Source organism: Podarcis pityusensis (genome assembly GCF_964106645.2).
Source record: "Podarcis pityusensis genome assembly, chromosome: 16".
Taxonomy (NCBI): domain Eukaryota; kingdom Metazoa; phylum Chordata; class Lepidosauria; order Squamata; family Lacertidae; genus Podarcis; species Podarcis pityusensis.
Window position 1 is genome coordinate 27,364,437 of NC_138041.1, and position 20,592 is coordinate 27,385,028.

Genomic DNA, 20,592 nt, shown 5'->3' on the forward strand with positions numbered 1-20,592 from the left:
GGCCTGGTCCCACCCACCCACTACAGCATCCTTTGGGTGCTTTTTTCGCTGGAGGCGACCGGGAGGGTCGTGTGGGCCGCATGGGGAGGGCTGGGTCGGCCACCCGGTCCTTCTGCGGACCGAGGATCGCTCCCCAGGTGCCTTTTCCTGAAGCCAGGCCAGCCCAGCCCCCGAAGCGCGACAGCCCCCATTTGGCAGCTCTGGCTTTTTTTTGGGGGGGGTGTGTCCTAAATAGAACAGCCGAAGCTCAGTTACATAGCATTTGCTCTGCATGCAGAAGGTCCCCGCAGGCAGCATCTCCCGTGGAGAGCTAGTGCTGCTGCCGGCCAGTGTAGACAATACTAGATACTAGATAGAGCAGCAAGACAATTGCATTTTGATTGCTGCACAGATCTCTGGTTTTTGCGGGGGAGGGGGGAAGACTGCCAAACTACCTCGACTACAGTACTGTGACACTTGACAGCTGGGATAGCTCAGTGGGTACAGCATGAGGCTCTTCATCTCAAGAGTCGTGGGTTCGAGTCCCAGTTGGGCAAAAGTTTCCTGCATTGCAAGGGGTTGAACTGGATGACCCTTGTGGCCCGTTCCAGCTCTACAATTCTGATATTCTATGTAGAGACATCACCTTGCCAGCAAAGGTCCGTATAGTAAAAGCTATGGTTTTCCCAGTAGTGATGTATGGAAGTGAGAGCTGGACCATAAAGAAGGCTGATGGCCGAAGAATTGATGCTTTTGAATTATGGTGCTGGAGGAGACTCTTGAGAGTCCCGTGGACTGCAAGAAGATCAAACCTATCCATTCTTAAGGAAATCAGCCCTGAGTGCTCACTGGAAGGACAGATCCTGAAGCTGAGGCTCCAATACTTTGGCCACCTCTTGAGAAGAGAAGACTCCCTGGAAAAGACCCTGATGTTGGGAAAGATGGAGGGCACAAGGAGAAGGGGACGACAGAGGACGAGATGGTGGGACAGTGTTCTCGAAGCTACCAGCATGAGTTTGACCAAACTGCGGGAGGCAGTGGAAGACAGGAGTGCCTGGCGTGCTCTGGTCCAGGGGGTCACGAAGAGTCCGACACGACTAAACAACAACAACAACAAATCCTACTGAGCACCTCCAGGCGGGAGCACACTTTTCCGCTCGGCCTCCTGCAGGCAACCGGCTCAGGCCCTCCTTGACTCCAAGCGCCTCCGGGGCATCCTCATATCTGACGTTTGGATCGCCCCGAGTTCCTGGACCCAGAAAACCCCCCGAACCTCTCGCCGGCCAACCACCCCGTTTGCTTTCCGCGCCACGAAGCCTCCCCCCCCCCCCCCAATCTTATCTCTTGTTGGATTTCCCCCTGCAGGAATCGCTGGAAGAAATCAGTGGATCGCGAAAGCGGTACCATCTTCTGCAGCGCCTTCATTCTGCTGGAAGTCCAGCCGGCCGAGGAGGGCGAGGCGACTGGGGCTGGGAGAGGGAAAGTCCTGCAGGGTCGGCCTGGGCTTTTGGAGGCAGGAATGCAGCTATTTAGTCACCCATTACCCCGGGAAGCGAAGAAGCGGCTCATTTGCAATGCTTGCTCCGTAGTTCTCTGTTTATCCCTTCTCATTTGGGGACTGATCATTGCACAGGACACCAAAAACCTCCCAGTCACTATGACTACTAGTGCTCCTGTTGACCTTCGCACCTTTCCAGGCTGTGAATTTTTACACGCCTGCTTCCTGAGCTGTCTGTTGCACCCCATTAAACGCGTAAAATACCGGTCTGATCCACTCTGGCCAGGAGGAGGAGCAGACTGCCAGCGTCTGTGTGACGACAGCCTGCAGGACACCCTCCGAAGCAGATGGGCTGGGCTTGAGTGTTCGGGACTGAGTATCTCTCTCATCATAAAGATTACGCACGCACGCACAAACAAACAAACAAACAAACAAACAAACACTCTTGGGCTGGGTGAGCCTGGAATGATTTTCCACCACTGGGGCATGATCCATCAAACTGTCACGTGCTGCTCCTGGGACTCTGTCACAAACACCTTCTCTCTAGGGCGTAGCTGTCAACATTTCCCCCTTTTTAAGGGAAACTCCCTTATTCCAAATAGGATTCCTCGCAAGAAAAGGGAAAAGTTGACAGCTATGCGGGAGATCCGAGCGGTCCTATATCCCATTTCATGGACGTGCAAAAGGATCCTGGAATCGGCTTGTCGATGGTTAATGCTAGCCACAAGGGTCTCTGCTCTGTCTTCATATTCAGAAGCCGCAATGCTTGTGAATATCGGTTGCTGGAAACCGCAGCAGGGGAGAGGGTTCAAATCCTGATTGTGGGTTTCCCATTGGAGCACAGGTTCCAACTTGAATAAAATACTGGCTGCGGGGGGGGGGGCAGGTAAGCCCCACCCCACATAATCAATCGCATGATGCGGTGCATGCACACTATCTGAATGGCAATGCCCATCAACTTTGGGGGGAGGGCAGCCCCCTCAAATATTTTATGGGGAGAGGGCGCTGAAGCCCCAAAGGCCCCTAGGAGTTGGCTCCTGTGTATTGGGGCATCTGGTTGGCCACCGGGAGAGCAGAATGCTGGATGCCTGATCCACCAGGGCTGTTTTGATGTTATTATGGTAAAGGTAAAGGACCCCCTATGGGACGCGGGTGGTGCTGTGGGTTAAACCACAGAGCCTAAGACTTGCCGATCAGAAGGTCAGCGGTTCGAATCCCCGCGACAGGGTGAGTTTCCGTTGCTCGGTCTCTGCTCCTGCCAACCTAGCAGTTCGAAAGCACCTCAAAGTGCAAGTAGATAAATAGGTACCGCTCTGGCGGGAAGGTAACCGGTGTTTCCGTGCGCTGCTCTGGTTCGCCAGAAGCGGCTTAGTCATGCTGGCCACATGACCCGGAAGCTGTACGCCGGCTCCCTCGGCCAATAAAGTGAGATGAGCGCCGCAACCCCAGAGTCGGTCACGACTGGACCTAATGGTCAGGGGTCCTTTACCTTTACCTTAAAGGACCCCTAGACAGTTAAGTCCAGTCAAAAGCGACTATGGGGTTATTATGACTGTCCCGCCGGCCTAACCTGTTTCTTGTTTCCTTTTGGGGACCCAATCCCCAAAAGGGCACGTGTGCCTTTCCAGCCAGTCTCAGGGCAGATCCACAGTGTACATCACAAGACTTTCCCTAAAGAATCCCGGGAACTGAAATTTGTTCAGTGGTAGGGTTGGAACTATAGTTCTGTGAGCAGCAAACTACAGTTCCCAGTATTCCCAGTCGCTTTGGATGTGCTTGAGATGCAAGGTACGGACCTGCATTCAGTCTTTGGCTGCTCTCGGGAGCCACCTGGTGCGAGAGTTGAGGCCTGCTAGGGTCAGGCTGGAAGAAAGGAGCAGAAAAAGTGTTCTCTCCACTCTTGAGGTTGCAAAGCACAGCACTTGTTCCCCTCTCCCTTTGTGTAGAGATTTTCAAAAGGGAAACATGACAAATCTGAAGAATCATGAATTGTGCAGGCTGTTTATGTTAGCCAGATTTAATATGTTTCCCTCGATGATAGTAAGAGGAAGATATTTAGTTCTCCCAGAAGCAGAGCGTCTCTGCAAATGTAGTAAACAGGAACCTGATACTTTGGAGTATATTTTCTTTTCTTGTGATTTTGGCATTTATGCCAGAAGACAATTATTAGAGGCCTTACAACTCAACAGGCTCAATTACGGTATATGCCACCAACGGTTCAAGACTTGCTCTCGGACAGGAATGATCGAATTCCTTTAATAGTGGCTGAATTTTTGAGTGCTGTCCATGCAGAAAGACTGGGCCATTATAAAGAGATTTAGTGGTTCTTAATTGATCGGTGATGTGGTAGTGTTATATTGTATTATTTATGCAAATTGATTTTCTCTGGACAAACCTTGCTATACTGAGCTCGTATTTGTATACGGCGTTTGTTTGATCACGTGTGGTTTACTATGGCTAATAAAGGATTGACTTTTAGAAAAGAAAGAAAGGAGCAGACTGCGGCGGCTGTCTTAAGGGGGTCGGGAGCATCTGCAGGTGGAGGGCTGGACTGGCTGCTAAAGACCCGGTTGCTGGGGAAAAGCCACCAGGACTGCAGAGCCGCCTCCCTCTTCTGATACTGCTTAGTGCCTCTGGCAGGCAGGATGCGCTCTCCTCCCACATCAACTCTGGGATGCCTACCTGGGCTTTACATAGGCCGCCCAGGCAGCCCATCCCTTGGGGGAGGTTGTGCCTCTGCCAGGTGCTGCTGGATGAGGGGTGAGCAGACCAGAGTCCCGGCCGCCCTTCTGGCCTCCCCTGGCAGCAAATAATCTGAGGTTGTGGACATGGCACACGTTGAAATCCCACCAGCCAATCTCCCTACTCAATGTGGATTACAAAATTTTTGCAAATATATTGGCCAACAGGCTAAAGAAGGTTTTATCTAAGTATATTCATAAAAACCAGGTAGGATTTCTGCCTGGAAGACATATGAAAGACAACATTAGAAATGTTGTGGATATTTTGGAAAACTTAGAAGCAAGAAAGAGTTGTAAAGCAATGTCACTGTTTATTGATGCAGAGAAAGCCTTTGACAATGTATCTTGGAGTTTTATGTTACATAATTTAGAGAGCATGGGGATAGGCCATGATTTTTTAAATGGTATTAAAGCGATCTATCTAGAACAAAAAGCCAAAATTATTGTAAATAATGTGGTTTCAGAGGAAATTAGAATTGAGAAGGGAACCAGGCAAGGGTGCCCACTTTCTCCTCTGCTGTTTATTTCAGTCCTGTTGTGAAAATCAATAAAAAAATTGGAAAAAAAAGAAAGCCCACCAGCCGGCCCCTTCTTGGCCCTCTCTGCTCCCTTCCCTTTGAAGAAGGGTAGGATCCTGCAGATAAACGCAGCAGATGCAGGGCCGCATTGCCTCCCGTGAACCCTCTGGGGGCCATAGCCCAGTGGAGGGTGGAGTTGGATGAGACGTGGGCAGGACTGCCTGCACACCTTACATCAGAAGCAAGCCCCGCTTCTCACAAAAAAAGCTCCTGGGAACTGTGGATTACGCCTCACAGAACTACAATTCCCAGCACCCTGTACAAACCATAGTTCCCATAATTCTTTTTTTAAAAAATAAATTTTTATTAGATTTTCCACACAAACCACAAAGCAAAATGATACACGAAAACAGAAAAAAGGGAACGATAAACAGATAAACAATAACAACTTAATTCTTCACAAATCCAACCTTTTAAACATCTTGGTTGACTTCCTCAAATCCCTCTCTTCTGAGTTTCCTTGTAATTAAAAGTAACGGCTTTCTAATATCATAAATAAACTAAAACAATTATAGTCCATCTTATTCACTTTTCTTAACATTCTAAAGCCCATTTATTTAATTATAACTTAGTTTAATCCTAGGCCTATTTGTTTCTCACAAGTAATTTCTAATATTTTATATTACAATATTTATTCAAACAGTCCTTAAGTTTCCTCCAGTCCTCTTGCAACTCCTCTTCTTTCTGGTCGTGGATTCTTCCAGTCCGGTTCTTCCAGTCCAGAATTCTTTGGGACCTAAGCCACGTGCGTTGCATGTCTAGGGTGCGCGCGCAGCATTCGATTCCTCCAGCGAAATTCCGAGAGTTTCTCCATCTAGCAGTTAGGCTCGGAAATCTCCTATCCGTTCCATGAAACGCCTCTATCACTTCATGTCTCCGTGGCCCCACAGAGAGGCAGCCATAGCAACGGAAGGCTCCAGCAAATAGACGCCTCCTTGCTGATTGGCCGACCGTCCGCCGGCCACGGCCACGTGGCTTTTTCTTTCCCCGACACAACAACACAGCTCGCGCCATGCCATTGGCTTCCAAACCCGTCACTCCTTACTTGCCCTGCCCCGCTGCATAGAGAGTGGCATCCCTCCAGCCCTTGGCGCGCCTGTGAGTGCTCCTGAGTGGCTGCGCTCTCTTTCCACCACGCCCCTGCGCCCTCTCCCCGCCCTATCAGCGGCTTGATAGACGAAGGGGCTTGGCCGCTCCGGGAGACCCGACCTTAAAGGGCGCGCAGCCCTTTCCGCTCTTGCCCCGGGTCTCCTCGTTCTCCCGCCATGGCCTACCAAGGATTCGCCGCGGAGTACCTGGGCATCCCCGCCGTGACGCGCGCCTACACCACCGCCTGCGTCATCACCACCGCTGCCGTGGTAATCGCTGGGGAGGGGGAGAGAAAGGGAGGCAGGCGGAAATCCATCAGGGAGAGCCGCAACAGCCCGCCCGGTGCGATGCCCGCCTGCCTTGTATGGAGCGCATTTTCTTTCCGGCCCGAGGGTGGCTCTGGGCGGCGGAGGCAGCAGCAGCCCCATCGCCCTTGCCTCGGGCCTGGGGTGGCGGTTTCCGTTCCCTCTCTTGCCAGCAGCCCTTGGGCTCTGCTGCCCCGAGTGGGGATTGCACGAGGACGGCATTGCACGCCTCTCCTCTTCCTGGGAACCAGCTGGGATGAAGGGCGGACGAGGCAGGGCTACCTGGAAAGCCCATCAGAGCCAGGCAGGCGCTGCCTTTGCTGTGCGCCCAGGATCCCTGCTCAGCCCATTGCCTGCCTTTTTGTATTTTGCAGCAACTGGAGTTCATCACGCCTTTCCAGCTGTATTTCAATCCGGATCTCATTTTCAGGAAGTTTCAGGTGAGGCCTGGCCCTGCCCCCCCGTTTGCTTACTAGCCTCAGGGCAGGATGTGTTTGCAGTGGCTGTTTGGCAGTCCCATGCTCGCTTCAGAAAGGACCTATTTCTGGGGACAGGGGAGTTCTCAGGAAGTGTTGGCGGAAGCAAGCAACAGGCTTCTTGCAAGAAGACTGTGTGTGCATCTGGTGGCGCTGGGGTTGGTGCTGTATTTGGCCACCTGGTGCTCTTTCCTTTTCTCCTTTTCTTGCAGATCTGGCGACTCATCACCAACTTCCTGTTTTTTGGGCCGCTGGGATTCAGCTTCTTCTTCAACATGATATTCCTGTATCCTTTGACCCTGACTACTTATTTTTGCGCTCTCTCTCTGCCCCTTTCAAAAAGTGTTCTTGGCTTATCCTGACAGCAGCATGACCTGCCCTTTGCCTCTGCTGCCTCTGAAGGTCTGCATGGGTAAACAACACAGCCCTTAAGACAAAAAAAAGCAGCTGGAGAGCAGAATCCTAAAAGTAACAGGAGCCAAAATTCATATGGTCTCTTAGCGGTAGCTCTCACAGCAGTTTCTGACCATGTGGCTCACCTACAACGTGTGAGCAAGGACTATACCCCAGTTCATGGACTGGGAGGGAGACACGGGCTGCACATGTTAAATAGGTAAAGGGACCCCTGACAATTAGGTCCAGTCGTGAGCGACTCTGGGGTTGCGGCGCTCATCTCGCTTTATTGGCCAAGGGAGCCGGCGTACAGCTTCTGGGTCATGTGGCCGGCAGGACTAAGAGCAGCGCATGGAAACACCGTTTACCTTCCCGCTGGAGCGGTACCTATTTATCTACTTGCACTTTGATGTGCTTTCAAACTGCTAGGTTGGCAGGAGCAGGGACCGAGCAACGGGAGCTCACTCCGTCACGGGGATTCGAACCGCCGACCTTCTGATCGGCAAGTCCTAAGCTCTGTGGTTTAATCCACAGCGCCACCCGTGTCCTTTGCACATGTTAAGTAGCAGCACACAAACCACCACATTAAATTGTAGAGCAAAGTATCAAATTGGTCCAAGTTGTAAAACTCAGAACTCTTAAGTTTGGTGGGAATTTTCTTCCCAGGCCTAGGAAGCCCACTTAGCTGCACAGCTCAGATGGGAAACAAGGCAAATCTCAGCTTGCTAGAAGGAAGCCTGGCCCAAGTCAGGAACTGGAATAGATGGAGAGGATTTGATCTGTGCCACAGTAATAGGGGTATTCAGACCATACCCCTCGCATACTTTTGGAGCAGGGCGTTGCTGAGATGAATGGATGATGATGAGATCAGAAACTTCCATGCCTAGTAACCATAGCATACAAAATCTCTCTTCTTAGGACTGAAAGCCTGTTAACAAGATGCTTTCTCCAGAGTATTGGAAACTCCTATGTATACTTATGAAATTTGCAGTTGGGGCACCCCAAAAAAGAGGAGCTCCATGTATGTCCTGCTACCCTCTAGCCAAGGGCTGCTCAGGGTTAGGGTTAGGGTATGCAAGTTGCTATTGTTTTCAAATGAATCTCCAGTCCTTCTGAAGCCAAATCCCCAGCCAAGTTCACACTGTGCTGCAGCAGGGCCAAAGGTGCTGCCTCTAACCAGATGTGTTGGGCAACCTTCTGCCCTCAAGGTAAAAGGCTCTGTGGTTTGGTTCAGATCTGCCCACCCTTGCCCAAGTGGCTGTTTTTGTGGTGAAATGACTTGTGTCTGCATTAGCCCTAGGGCTATTCTGCCTAGCAACCCATCCATCCGTTAGTTTCCTTTATTACCTCCCTCCATTGCTGCCTGCTCACAGGTACAGATACTGCAGGATGCTGGAAGAAGGCTCTTTCCGCGGAAGGACTGCAGACTTCATCTTCATGTTCCTCTTTGGAGGGTTTCTTATGACAGTATCCTTTCCCGTTAATTCTCTCATTGTTCTGCTTCTGGATTGGTTTTGCTCTCACCTGGGACCATGGCAAAGGGGCTGCCACCCTGTCCATTCTGAAGGATCATGAAAGGCTTTTAGAACTCACATAATCTGTTTTTAAAATTGCTGCATTGGTTGCCAGTTTGCTTCTAGACTAGGGCTGGGCAATACCTGGTTTTTCAACATCCTGATATATCACCAGCTAAACATCTCGAAATACCTATATATCACGATGTCTGGAATAAGGATGAAGCTTGGCTGGCTTCATGGCTTTTCCTGCATCGTAATTTTTCCATAGCACACACACGCACGATTCACTATATATTGCCAGGTCAAAATTTTTGAAAGAGATTGCCACAATTCAGACTTCAAACTGGTTTTGGATGATGTATCAATATATTGCCCAGCCTTATTCTGGACCCAATTCCAAGGTGCTCTCATTAGTGTTTAGAGCTCAAAACGACTTTGCCTCCAAGTATCTGCAGGATCGCAAGATCTGCAATACCCTCTTGGGCATTAAGACCTGCAGAGGGAGTGCTTCTGGTAGTTCCACTGCCAAGAGGTTAGGGTGGTAATTTGTTTTAATATTGTATTTTTAAATAGTTGTGACCTCCCTCGGACCTTAAACTGAAGGGCAGGTAATAAATAATAATAATGATGATAGGAAGCTGTTTTAGGGGACTCTTTCAGCCTTTGTTGAGCCAATTAAATCTCTCCCCACCCCCTGCCTTGACTCTGTAGCTCTCAGCTTTTTGGACTCTTTGCCAGCCTCTTCTTCCTGGGCCAGGCCTTCACCATCATGCTGGTTTATGTGTGGAGCCGGAGGAATCCCTATATCCGCATGAACTTTTTTGGGCTGCTGAACTTCCAGGCGCCTTTCCTGCCCTGGGTCCTGATGGGCTTCTCACTGCTGCTGGGCAATTCCATCATCATTGACCTCTTAGGTGAGGGCGGGAGCTTCCTCTTCTTGCAGAGCTTCTTGGTATATCTGTGAGGAGCTGGTTCTCAGAGTCAGTGGCATAGCATGGGGCTGGGGCTACCGGGGTAATTGCCCATGCACACTTTTTTAAAGGGGTGCACTGCTGCACCTGCCACCCTGACTGGAGGAGCTCCCTGTCCTGCCCATCTGTCTCACCTGAGCAGTACACCATGCAGGAGGTGGGAGAGGACGGGCCTTTGCATCCCTTGGCCAGGGGGCGTCCCTCCACTGGTGGGGGAGGCGGGCAGGTGGCGGCAGCAGGGAGATGCACATGTATGTCCCACCGCTGCTCCACAGCTCTGTCTGGCGGCAGCAGCAGCAGCAGCAGCAGCAGCAGAGGCTGCATGGAGACACCAGTTTGGGTTGCAATACTTTCCTTGCCCCGAGCACTGGCAAACCATGCTATGCCACTGCTCACAAAGGCTTTGCCAGGTGAGGGCTGTGCTGCCTCTGCAGCTCCCTTGCAGATAGTTGCTTTGCTGCCTTGAGGACTATTCAGATGCTATGAAAGGTAACATGCTGATAATGCTGGTGTAGTGTTTCAAGATGTTATCTTTTAGGAGTGTTATGTGTGGGTGTTGATGAGGCAAAACACTCAGTCAGTGCCTGGAGGCGGCTTCTCCAAGGCTTGCAGCTAGCTATGGCTGTATCCACAGGATCAGCACCTGGTTTGGGAAGCAGTTAGAAAAAGGGGATATACAGGCAAGACAGTGCAGTTCATGGGGACAGTCTAGGACAGGCATGGCCAAACTTGGCCCTCCAGCTGTTTTGGGACTACAGTTCCCATCATCCCTGACAACTGGACCTGTTAGCTAGGGATGATGGGAGTTGTAGTCCCCAAATGGCTAGATGGCCAAGTTTGGCCATGCCTGGTCTGGGAAATGTGCTGCTGTGGAGAAGAGTCCCAAGACTGGATGGAGGTGGCTGGCTTGTGGGGGGACGGGTAGGGAGAAAAAGGAGGATGGGTTTGAGCAGTGATAGCACATAGTAACATCCCCTGGTTCTCCTGCTTTTGAAAGCAGGTTTCTCCCCCAGCTCTGACAGCACACACTAGTGACCCAACAGATTCTGTCATCCTGATAAGGTGGAAGCAGAGAGGCAGAGATTCTGTTTCCTATTGGCCAGAGGCTACGCTGCTGGGTCAATGACCCTAAGAGTGTCATCCTATCCCAAACAGTTGTCAAATGCAGGTGTTTTTACCTTATTGAAATCAGTGTCCGTACCTGCAGGGTTTAAGAAGTGTCTCAATTTACAGGGCTCATGCCTCATCTTCTCTTTGAACTGCTGCTACACTGCAGAAGATTCTGGTGGCAAATTGTCACAAACCAGCAGTGCACCAAGGGAAATGTATTTGGGTGGTGGGCTATGGAAACGAAGCCATTGCCTCTAGCTATACTGGCAAAAGATCTAGATTGTAGTTTCTCAGACCTTTGTTTCTCCTGTAGGAATAGCCGTGGGTCACGTCTATTACTTCCTTGAGGATGTCTTTCCCAACCAACCCGGAGGGAAAAAGTTGTTACTAACACCAGGATTCCTGTAAGTAAACCGCCAACTTTATCAGGCAGTCCTACAAAGCAGGCTGAAGAATGGCCACCCTCATTCGACCACAGAAGCACCTGGAGAGGCAGTATTATGATGGACGCAGATGTGGCGTTTTTCTCCTGCCTTGACTAGAAAGGATCTTCAGTGTTTGAAGGAATAGAGCAGGCATAAAAGGAAATGGAAAAGGACTACACATACATTTTGGTTGTATACACCTCAAAACGTTAACAGAGACAAATACCACCAATGAGCCTCGTTGGTTCCCCAGTGTACGCTTGGTGCCATACAACATTTGGGAAGGCTAAGCAGGTCCCAGCAAGCTCTACGCACCCCGTGTTATAGTGTTATAAGAAAGGCAAACTGCTCCTACAATGCAGGTTGCCAGCCACAGACCCTTCCTTTGCTTATAGGTCCATCCTGTTAAGTTAAATGTTTCTGGTCCTGCTTAGGAGATTTAGAGCATGTTTAGAGATCTTGATGTTCTTTTCGGTGCTGTTGTGTCTCAGAACAGGGACCTGTTTTGTAACAGCCTCCCACAAAAACAAGCAAGCAAGCAAAAGGGAAGGAGCAGCTCATTTGAGCTCCTCTTCCAGTGTAGGAAAGTGTGTGTTTTGTCTTTGCGGCATGGATCTCATTTTGTGGTTGGGGTTTTCCTTCGCAGAAAGCTGGTATTTGATCCTCCCGAAGAAGACCCCAACTACAATCCGCTCCCGGAAGACCACCCAATGCCTGCTCCAGACCAAAACCTGCCACAGGAGCCCCAATAGTGATGGCACAGCAAGTCCCTTCTGCCGAAGACTGAGACTGTTCTGCACGGACAGGTGTGTGGATAGCCCCCTGAGCAGCACCACAGCTGGGTCGGTTGCATTCTCCTGCCACTCCAATTCCCTTCTGCTGCTAAGCTGTCCTCTAGTGTTGTGGATAAGATGGGGGGGGAAGTCTGTTTATGTGCCAGATGCTGCAAAGGACTAGAAGACGATGAATTTGCACTGGACAAACTACAGGCAGAAGGCAACTGGGCAGATGCTGAACCTTGCACTCAGTCAACTTCCACGTTAAACCAAAAAATCCAATCTCCTGTTGCTGGGCCCGAGAAGATAGGCTGTTGGTGGAACTGCCCCCCTGCCTCAACTCTGGATCTCACCCAGAATTTGGCCTAGCATGTTTCAGCATTCTCAGGCCTCACTGGGCAGTTCTTGTGCAGCCAGTACTAATTCCATGAGATGTCTGCGGCCCTGACCACCTGCCTCTCCAGCATTCCCTCACCTACCCCACTGTTTTGCCAATTTATTTCAACCTCTGTAAAAATAATAAATGTGGGAAGCAAAATAGAGTGCATAGCCACTGTGTCCTTTAAAGTTACAGCTCTGGATCTCAGGAGTAAGCCTCTCCTGTTTTGCAGCTGTGGCTGCAAATATACAAGCCAATGCCTCAAGAAACTCTGGGTGAGTGGGGCTAATTAAAGTGAGACCTGAATCCAAAATCTGTTTGTCTCTTGGCTACATCTTTTGCTTCTTTCTGGGTCCTGAGCCTTGACATTATTCTCAGGCAGCAGTTAAAGTGCCTGATATCATGTTTTATAAAACTTGGTTTAATATAAAAGCTGCTGCCTGAAGTTCTGGTCCTATAGTCTCAGAAACCCAGGGCATGCCTTGAAACTGATGGACCTTGGCTGGGCTCTGCAGCCTCCAAGGGAGCCTTCCTCACATTTTGGGCTTCCCCTAACTAGCTGCAGCTCACGTAGAGGAATCAGAGAAGGAAAAAGATGCAGATGCTCACCCAGAAGCCATTCTGAATACTCCCTGGCTTCATCCCATGGCAAGCCAGTGGTAAAGGCCAAAGCCATGGGTCAACACTGGGCTGCTTCACAGAAGCAGATTCTGGGATGGGATACTGGCAACATGACAATAGCCTTAGTGTTGTATGAATATCAGGATGTGCTGGTCCTGGAAAGGGATGAAGTGTTCATGCAACAGTTGCTTTCCAGGGAGCAGGAGGCGGTCTGTCATTTCTATCATGTAACATCATCCAACTCACATTAGAAAATAGTTTTTTTTAAAGGTAGCACACAAACAGCAGCGCCTTTAAAACTGTACAAAAAAGTATTAGCTTACAGAGGGGAGAGAAGTACCTGTGTTTCTCTGTGAAGTCAACAATTCAAATTGTTGAATATCCAACCATTAGACTCGGGCACATCACTCTGGCTCAGTCCTCTTGTGGCTCTTGTTAATGTTTAAGAGACAGATGTTGGAAACAGAAGATGCCCTCGGTGGGGAGAATGTACAAAGTACCAACCAGCCTGAAGGCACTGCCTGTGACAAATTGCTTATTTAATTCATTCAAGCCCTGCCTAAACCTGGTGGATTCTCCAGCTGCAGCTTCTGTTGGTGCTGCTTGGCTGGGCTTGCATACAGCTGCATGCACTGGAGACCCACAATGCCAGTTCAAAGTTCTGGCAATAAGCATGACCTGCCCTGGCAGTATTCTGCTGTAGTGTGCAATGGGATTGGGGAGGGAGAAGGCAGCCTCCACCCCATGCCAGATTCAAGTGCTTTGTTAACACATAACAGGCAACAGTCCCAACACAGACTGTTCTTGTTGTTGCTTTTAAGACATATTCAGAAACTGCACTGGGCTCATTCTGCTAAGAGCATGTAGAGCAGATTGACTCCTGTACAGACACATTTTAAGACTTAAAAACAACCCTAACCCATCCTTCTGTACAAAGATGAGCACCCCTCATCTTTGTACAGAAGGATGGGCTGCAGAAAAAGAAAAAAGCCGCTGCTGTGTGAAATAATATTAATAAAAAACAAAAAATCACCAGTGCTAATCTGGACTAGGAGGAGAGAACCTTTGGGGCTCCAGATGTGGTTGAACTGCAACTCCCATCATGCTTGGCCCATTTACTGTGCTTGTTAGGACTGATGCAAGCTGTAGTTCATCAACATCTGGGAAGCCAAGGCTGCCCCATCAGTGGTGTAGACTTGGAAGGCAAAGGCAGGAAAGAGAACTGGGAATGCACATCAGAGAAGGCCTGACAAACAAAAATTATTATTCATTTATTTAAAAACTTGTCCTAAGGTTTTTGGGGGAGGGGGGAGAGAAGGGCTCAGACAGCTGCCACAGGTCTTTATTGGACCCCTTGTTTGACAGGTACCCACGAGGTGGAGAGGTCACCATCCCTCTGGTCTGCTGGGCCAGCCAATGCAAGTACCGCCAGTCCCCAGGTGGGCATAGAAAGCATAACAAATGCTTGCCCTACGCTTGGCTCCTCATGGACACAGCCTGGAGGCTGAATCCTCTTGTCCACTTCAGGAGGGTTACCAAGCTGGAGCTGTGTTAGCCAAACGTCTCATCCGCCTGCAAGGAAGAAAACAAATTGTTATGAACAGCGATGGCAACAGCAGCAGCAGCAGATGTGGGGGATTGTTTTAGCTTAGACCGGAGCAACTGCAGGTGGGTGTGAAAACACATCCCCCCAAACTGCAACGCCGTCCCATGATATCTATGAGGAAACGTTTCCAAGAAGTCCCACTTCGACCAACCAGCGGCATTTGCTGCAGTGGGAAGTTGTAATGGCCAAGTAACCTAATGGGACCCCTGTGCTTCTTGCTGAGGTCTGGAGTTCAGCTTGCATAGTAAACGAGAGATGCTTGCAAAGTCACAAGAGGCAAAACAAAACGAAACCTTCCCCTTCTCAGCTCATGTCTTTGACAAAAAGGCAGTACGCAGGGGAAGGCGCACCTTGTGTTTCTGTCTTGGTCTCGAATTTTCTTCTCCATTTCTGCATCCGTCAGGGTTTCAAGTAGAGGGCACCACTGGTCGGCATCCCCAGTGTTACGAATGGCAATCTCCACCGTTGGCAGGGGGTTCTCACTGGAAGAGGGGGAAGAAACACAGCTCAGCCCCAAAGCCTGGAGAACTTGGGCATGTGCTTTAATTTGAAGCCAGATCCATCATGGGGCATCACACGAAGAACCAGCAGCACGCCCGAAGCCAAGCAGGCAGTAGACTATGGAGGACACACCACCAAGCAGATCAGCCTCTGTTACACACTAGCTGGAGCCTTGTGGTCAGGATATCCAAACAATATAGGATTTGCTACCTCCCCCCCCCCCATTTTGCAATCCTACAGAAGCACCAGTTGCACCCCTTACCTGAATGCGTACGTCTTCTGATGCCAGCTCAGCTGCCCCCGGATACTGTAAGCGATGGTGGTGACGAACTCGCCGCCCAGCCCGAGTTCTGAGCACAGCTTCAGGGCAAACTTTTCTGGGGAGTTCTCCTTTTCAGACATGTCCCACTCAAACTGGTCTACCAGGGAGATGTTCCCCACATGGATGTTGAGCTAGATGCAAATGCCACAACTGAGTATCCTATATTTCAAATGCCCTTAAGCCAACCCCTTTGCCCCCACCCTGCCTTGGTGTGGACTAATGAGGAAAATGGAAATGCCTTCCTCCCTTTCCCTTCCTTCTAAGTGCTAAGGATTTTGCATATAGCCCCACTGGCAGGTCCTCCTTTACTTTGGGTACAACTTGAACTCAGCACATCACTGGGAAATCCATTGCAGTGTGCCTCAAGCAAGAGTCACTTTCAGAACCAACTATGTCTAAGTCTCCTTGCCTTAATAATGACGCGTTGATCTGACTGGTCCTCCAGAATACTGTCTGTAGGGTAGGATTCAATCTGCTGCCGTATTGCTGACGCGATTGCCGGGACAAAGGTCAGGGGATTCAAATCCAGATCATCGCAGAGAATCTCCGAAAACATTTCCGGGGTCATTAGTTTTTCTGATGGAAGCAAAGAAATCCAGATTGTTGCCATGGTGCTTGTCTAATATCTAGCAGCTTACTTACTGCACCCTAAAATGATGGATCTTAAGCAGCCTACAAAAGGGAGCTTGTTAAGATACCCCTCAGTGAATCTGCCTCTGCCCCCTGCTCTCTGCCTCTTAGCTCAGCATTGTTCCCATCTACTCGCTTAACAGACAAATCTATGAATAATTAGGCAGTGGCAGCTACTCCCCTTTTCCTCTATACAAGAGCAAAGAATCATAGAATTGTGGAGTTGGGAGGAACCATGAGGGTCATCTAGTCAAACCTCTTGCAGTGCAGGAATCAACCCTGAGATTAAAAGAGTCTCATGCTCTACTGTCTGAGTTGCTGGATCAGGCCAAAGGGGCCCACATAGTCCAGCATCCAGAGAGTAGCCACCAGATGCCTGTTACAACATCTTTCCTGCAGCTGTTTCCTTGCTCATCTCTGCTGTGCCAGACCAGGGACGGGTGAACAAGTAGCCTGTAATGGTGTCAAGGAGGTCCAGGGGGTTCTTGGCAATGCACATTTGACCAGGATGCAGCCCACAGCATTTGCCCAACCCCTAAAACTAGCCCCCAAATTAAACTCCTTCTCAAACTGCTGCCTCCTCAGCAACTTCTGCAACCACTGGATTTTGTTTCTGCTATTTTTCTGAAGCAGAGCAGCTGAACTATAAGGCATTAGGAAAGGTCATACTTTATATAACGTTGGATTGTCCACTTCTTCTCTCCTACACACCATTCATGTTCCATGTAAAAGCGTCTCTCAGTTTCTGCCCGTCAATTTCCATGTCGAGGCGGATGGGAACCAGCACCTCTGGCTGGGAGGCGTTCTCGTGGATCACGGCTGGGTCGTGGTCATCAAAGCTAAAATACAAAAGGGGGGCAGGACAGAGACATTTGGGGAGGCAGGAACAGTGCCTCCATGTGGGTGGGGGGAAAGAAGCATGAGAGTTTCAAGGCCCAGAGCTTGTTTTCATTGGAAGAGCCAGGAAACAAAAGAACATACATAGAGTGCATGCCACGTCAGGGATAGGGAGAACTCTTCCTGGGAGGAGAGCAGGGCTTCCTAGACAAATCTGAGCTCCCAAAATCAAGCCTTGCCCCAGTGTTCAACTAAAGGACGGGAGTATATGAAGAATTGCAGCATCCTGCTTCCCTGTTAGAAGTTGATGATTAGCCCCATTCTGATGAGAAGGACCAATGCTGGGAAACTCAGGGTTGTAGCCAACCAAGTTCCACTTGGGAGCAGACCCGCTGAAGTGAATGGACTGAAGTTAGTCATGTTCACTCATTTCAGCGGATCCACTCTATGACAGCCCCAGCCCTCAGATCTGCAAATCGGCTTCCTCTGTCCATACGCTCAGCATTACCTTGTGTGTCAATGTTTCCTCACTTCTTCCTAAGAGCCAGCAACAAACTTACCAGAGGGGGAAGGTTCTTTTCTTGTCTCTGCCCATCCGATTTCTGTTAATGGTGGTCGAGCATGGCACAGCATCAAGGTGGTGGGAGCTGTTGGGAAGGGTTGGAACCCACTGACTGTTCCTTTTTGCCTTCTGTTCTCTAGGAGAGGAGACCACTGGTGAATGGGGAACAATCTTCAGAACCTAAGCATTTGTATGTGTGTGAGAGTGAACGCACACAAACCTCAATGGCATGACCCTTCATCTGCAACATGCTGCAAATATAGTGACTCAAATAACATAAGACTAGACTACTAATACAACCCAGGATCCCACTGACGGGAAAATCAAGAGCTGTTGGTTAAAGTGAGTAACTTTTAGAACTTTTCATTATGCTGCAAGTCTCCTGAGGAAACTGAGGGTCTTTCTTCACACAGTTTCTTTCTGCCTTGTTTGGCTTTTCTTTTCCCAGAAAGGAGAGCCACTGTGGTATAGTGCTTAGAGCATCAGGCTAGGACTGGGGAGACCCTGGCTCAAATCACTACCTGCCCATGAAGCTCACTATGTGATCTTGGCCAGTCACCAACTCTTAGCCTAACCTACAGGGTTGTTTTGAGGATGAAATGTGGGAGCAGCAGCACCATGCACATAACCTCAAGCTCCTTTGGGGGAAGGCAATATATAAATATGTAACTACCTAAGGTAGGTGGGAGGCTCAGTGCTGATGGAGACTGCCTTGTATTTCTCATCATTTCCATCCAGGATCTCTTCTACTTCAGAGGCTTTCAAGAGAGTCACACTTGTGGCCAGTGTGGTATAACCGTGATCTAAAAGAGGAGAGGGAGGAAGAGAAAGTGGTGTGGATCATGAGGGGTATCATCTGCCAGGTGAGGAGATCCCCCCCCCCACCGCTAAGAGATGCAGTCACCCATTTCATGGTCCCTTCAATAGTCCGCATGGGCTGGAGCCAGACTGCCCATAGAATAAAGTGAGCTTCCCTGGCCCCCTTTCTCCTGCGTTTCTGACAAGCAGCTTTCACAAAACGGAGCTAAAAACTCTCCCTTTGCAAACACTTGAAGAACACAAGTCACTTTCAGGTTAGGCAGAATATAGCACATCCCTGCCCTTCAAAAATCTTTTAAGAGACCTATGCTGTCCAGTCCCTGAGACAAACTCCAGACACACTCTTGGAAGGATATCCTATATCCAGGGCTGATTCAAAGAAACCAGGACCGGCCCAAAGTCTATACTGAGGGGATGTAAAGGTGGGCAGGATTTATCCCTTTCCTATTCTGAGCTGAGCGAGGATTTAGCACCAGTAGAGTGGCAGGTGCATCCCTCTCCCCACTCGGCTTGCGTACTAGATTGCTAAACCCATGGCAAGATCGCTCGTTGCCACCTCTACACCCACGAGAAGAAAAAAGCTGCATATCTAAGAGCTACCAGAAATGCTAACAAGCGTTTGGCACAGTGCTGGAATCCAAGGCCCTGCAGGAAGAGGGAGATGCTCTTCTTCAGGGAAGACATCCTTGCTTGTCAAAAAGCAACGTGAGGCTCCCCGACCCCTACTCTGGGCTCCACAGATAAGACCAGAAAATCTTAAAATCAAAGAGGCGGCAAAGCAAATTCAGCATATATCAGGTAGCCCTTTGGACACTGCAGGAAGACTCGGTGCAAGCAAAGCAGAGCCTCAGTAAGAAGAAGAGACCCCCAAGTTTCGACTTACATCTTCTGGGACTGTGACTCCGTTGGTTTTCTGTGGGGAAGAGAGAAGAAAATGTCAAAGGGGCAGATGCTGATGCCGGGGACCTTGCAATGCTGGCTGGTGGGGTGGGGAGTTAGGGATGGGAGACGATGACAACAGCACAACCTCCTCCCCCTCCTTGGAAGGGCTGCAACCCCCTCCCCACAAAAACCCCTCCCGCTGCTTGAGGCTGCATAGCCAACAAGGGGGGGGGGGGGTCCTGGAAAGGGGCTGGCCAGGAAGTGGTCCTCCCTTCCTCCTACCAGCGGGTTGGTGTGTGTGGGCAGGGCTGGATTTAGGTTTGATGAGGCCCTACGCTACTGAAGATAATAAGGCCCTTTATATGTCCAGCTGTCCTTTGTCAACAACAAATTGTCCCTTTTTTGTGTTAAATATCTGCTATATGGTAATTTATGGACCTAATAGGTATCGAAAGCCATATGCACACAACAAAATATGTATTTTATCAAAGTAATTGTTGAACTAAAATACAATTAAAGAAGTATATTAATAGTGAAATAATTATGAAGCCTTTTATATGTCCAGCTCTCCTTTGTCAACAACAAATTGTCACTCTTTTTTGTGTTGAATATATGCTATATGGTAATTTGTGGACCTAATAGGTATCTAAAGCCATATGAACAAAACAAAATATGTCTTTTATCAAAGTAATTGTCGAACTGAAATACAATTAAGTAGTATATTAATAGTGAAATAATTATGAAGCTGTAACTTAAAATGATTTATTCATGAACCTAATAATGCAAACACATTGGCATTTGGCAGTAACAAAAGTTCCTTTAGAAACACAAAGACTCATAATTTTTTTGGGGGGGGGGCCCAAGAGAGTGGGGCCCTAAACTACAGCTTGTTTAGCTTATAGGTAAATTCGGCCTTGTGTGTGGGGTGGGGTTGGGGGCCTGCCCGCCCTGCTCACCCACCGTGGGAAGAGGCGACGATCTTCTTGCGCTCCTCCACCGTGGCCAGGCGCCTCCAGAGCGACGGGTAGCGCTTGTACAGGGAGCCCCGGAACATCCGCAGGTAGTTGCCCACCTGCAAGGGGACGCAGCCACAGGACCCGCCTCGTCAGGCGCCGCCGCCCGCTCGACTGGGACCCCCCCCAGCCTCCCCCAACGAGCGCGGGAGGCGACGCTCCAGCCCCTCCGCCTCCCTCGGCCGCCGCCGCGCCCCGCTCCCTCCTCACCTCAGAGCCTATCATGAAGAACTCGCCGTCCTCCTCCAGCTGGAACTTGACGGGCTTCTGCCCGAAGGTCTTGCTCAGCGCCATCATCATCATCTCGGCGGCGGCGGCGTGAGGCAAGGCCGGGAGGGATGAAGCAGGCCGGGCCGGGAAAAAGCGACGGGAGGCGGCCGCGGCCTAACTGGGAGGGCTAGTGCGCACGCGCGGCCACGGCAGCCAGGCTCCTTGCCGGCGGCGGGAGGGCGGTGGACGCCACGCCCCATGCCCCTCCCGCCTCCCTGCTGCGCTTCCAGCTCCCCACTGCGCCTGCGCGAGGGGAAGGGCGGGTTTTCCTTTCTTTCTTTCCTCCTCCCAC

The 20,592-nt window shown here is 50.0% G+C and overlaps 2 protein-coding genes across 2 annotated transcripts; one reads left to right on the forward strand and one right to left on the reverse strand.

Moving 5' to 3' along the window:
* Positions 1-5,828: 5,828 nt before the first annotated feature.
* Positions 5,829-12,550, forward strand: LOC308465759 (derlin-3-like). The gene is made up of 7 exons (XM_080985967.1): positions 5,829-6,154; positions 6,565-6,630; positions 6,879-6,952; positions 8,433-8,526; positions 9,295-9,490; positions 10,971-11,061; positions 11,729-12,550. The coding sequence occupies exons 1-7, from the start codon at positions 6,062-6,064 to the stop codon at positions 11,832-11,834; spliced, it is 720 nt and encodes a 239-aa protein (XP_080842093.1). The 5' UTR covers positions 5,829-6,061; the 3' UTR covers positions 11,835-12,550.
* Positions 12,551-14,116: 1,566 nt separating this feature from the next.
* On the reverse strand, positions 14,117-20,443 carry SMARCB1 (SWI/SNF related BAF chromatin remodeling complex subunit B1). Its single transcript, XM_080984477.1, has 10 exons — positions 20,241-20,443; positions 19,978-20,089; positions 19,019-19,048; positions 17,990-18,119; positions 17,315-17,452; positions 16,629-16,756; positions 15,697-15,863; positions 15,228-15,418; positions 14,815-14,946; positions 14,117-14,430 (listed from the first exon to the last, which is right to left on the reverse strand). Exons 1-10 carry the CDS (start codon positions 20,331-20,333, stop codon positions 14,391-14,393), a joined length of 1,161 nt encoding a protein of 386 aa, XP_080840603.1. The 5' UTR covers positions 20,334-20,443; the 3' UTR covers positions 14,117-14,390.
* Between the last annotated feature and the right edge of the window lie 149 nt (positions 20,444-20,592).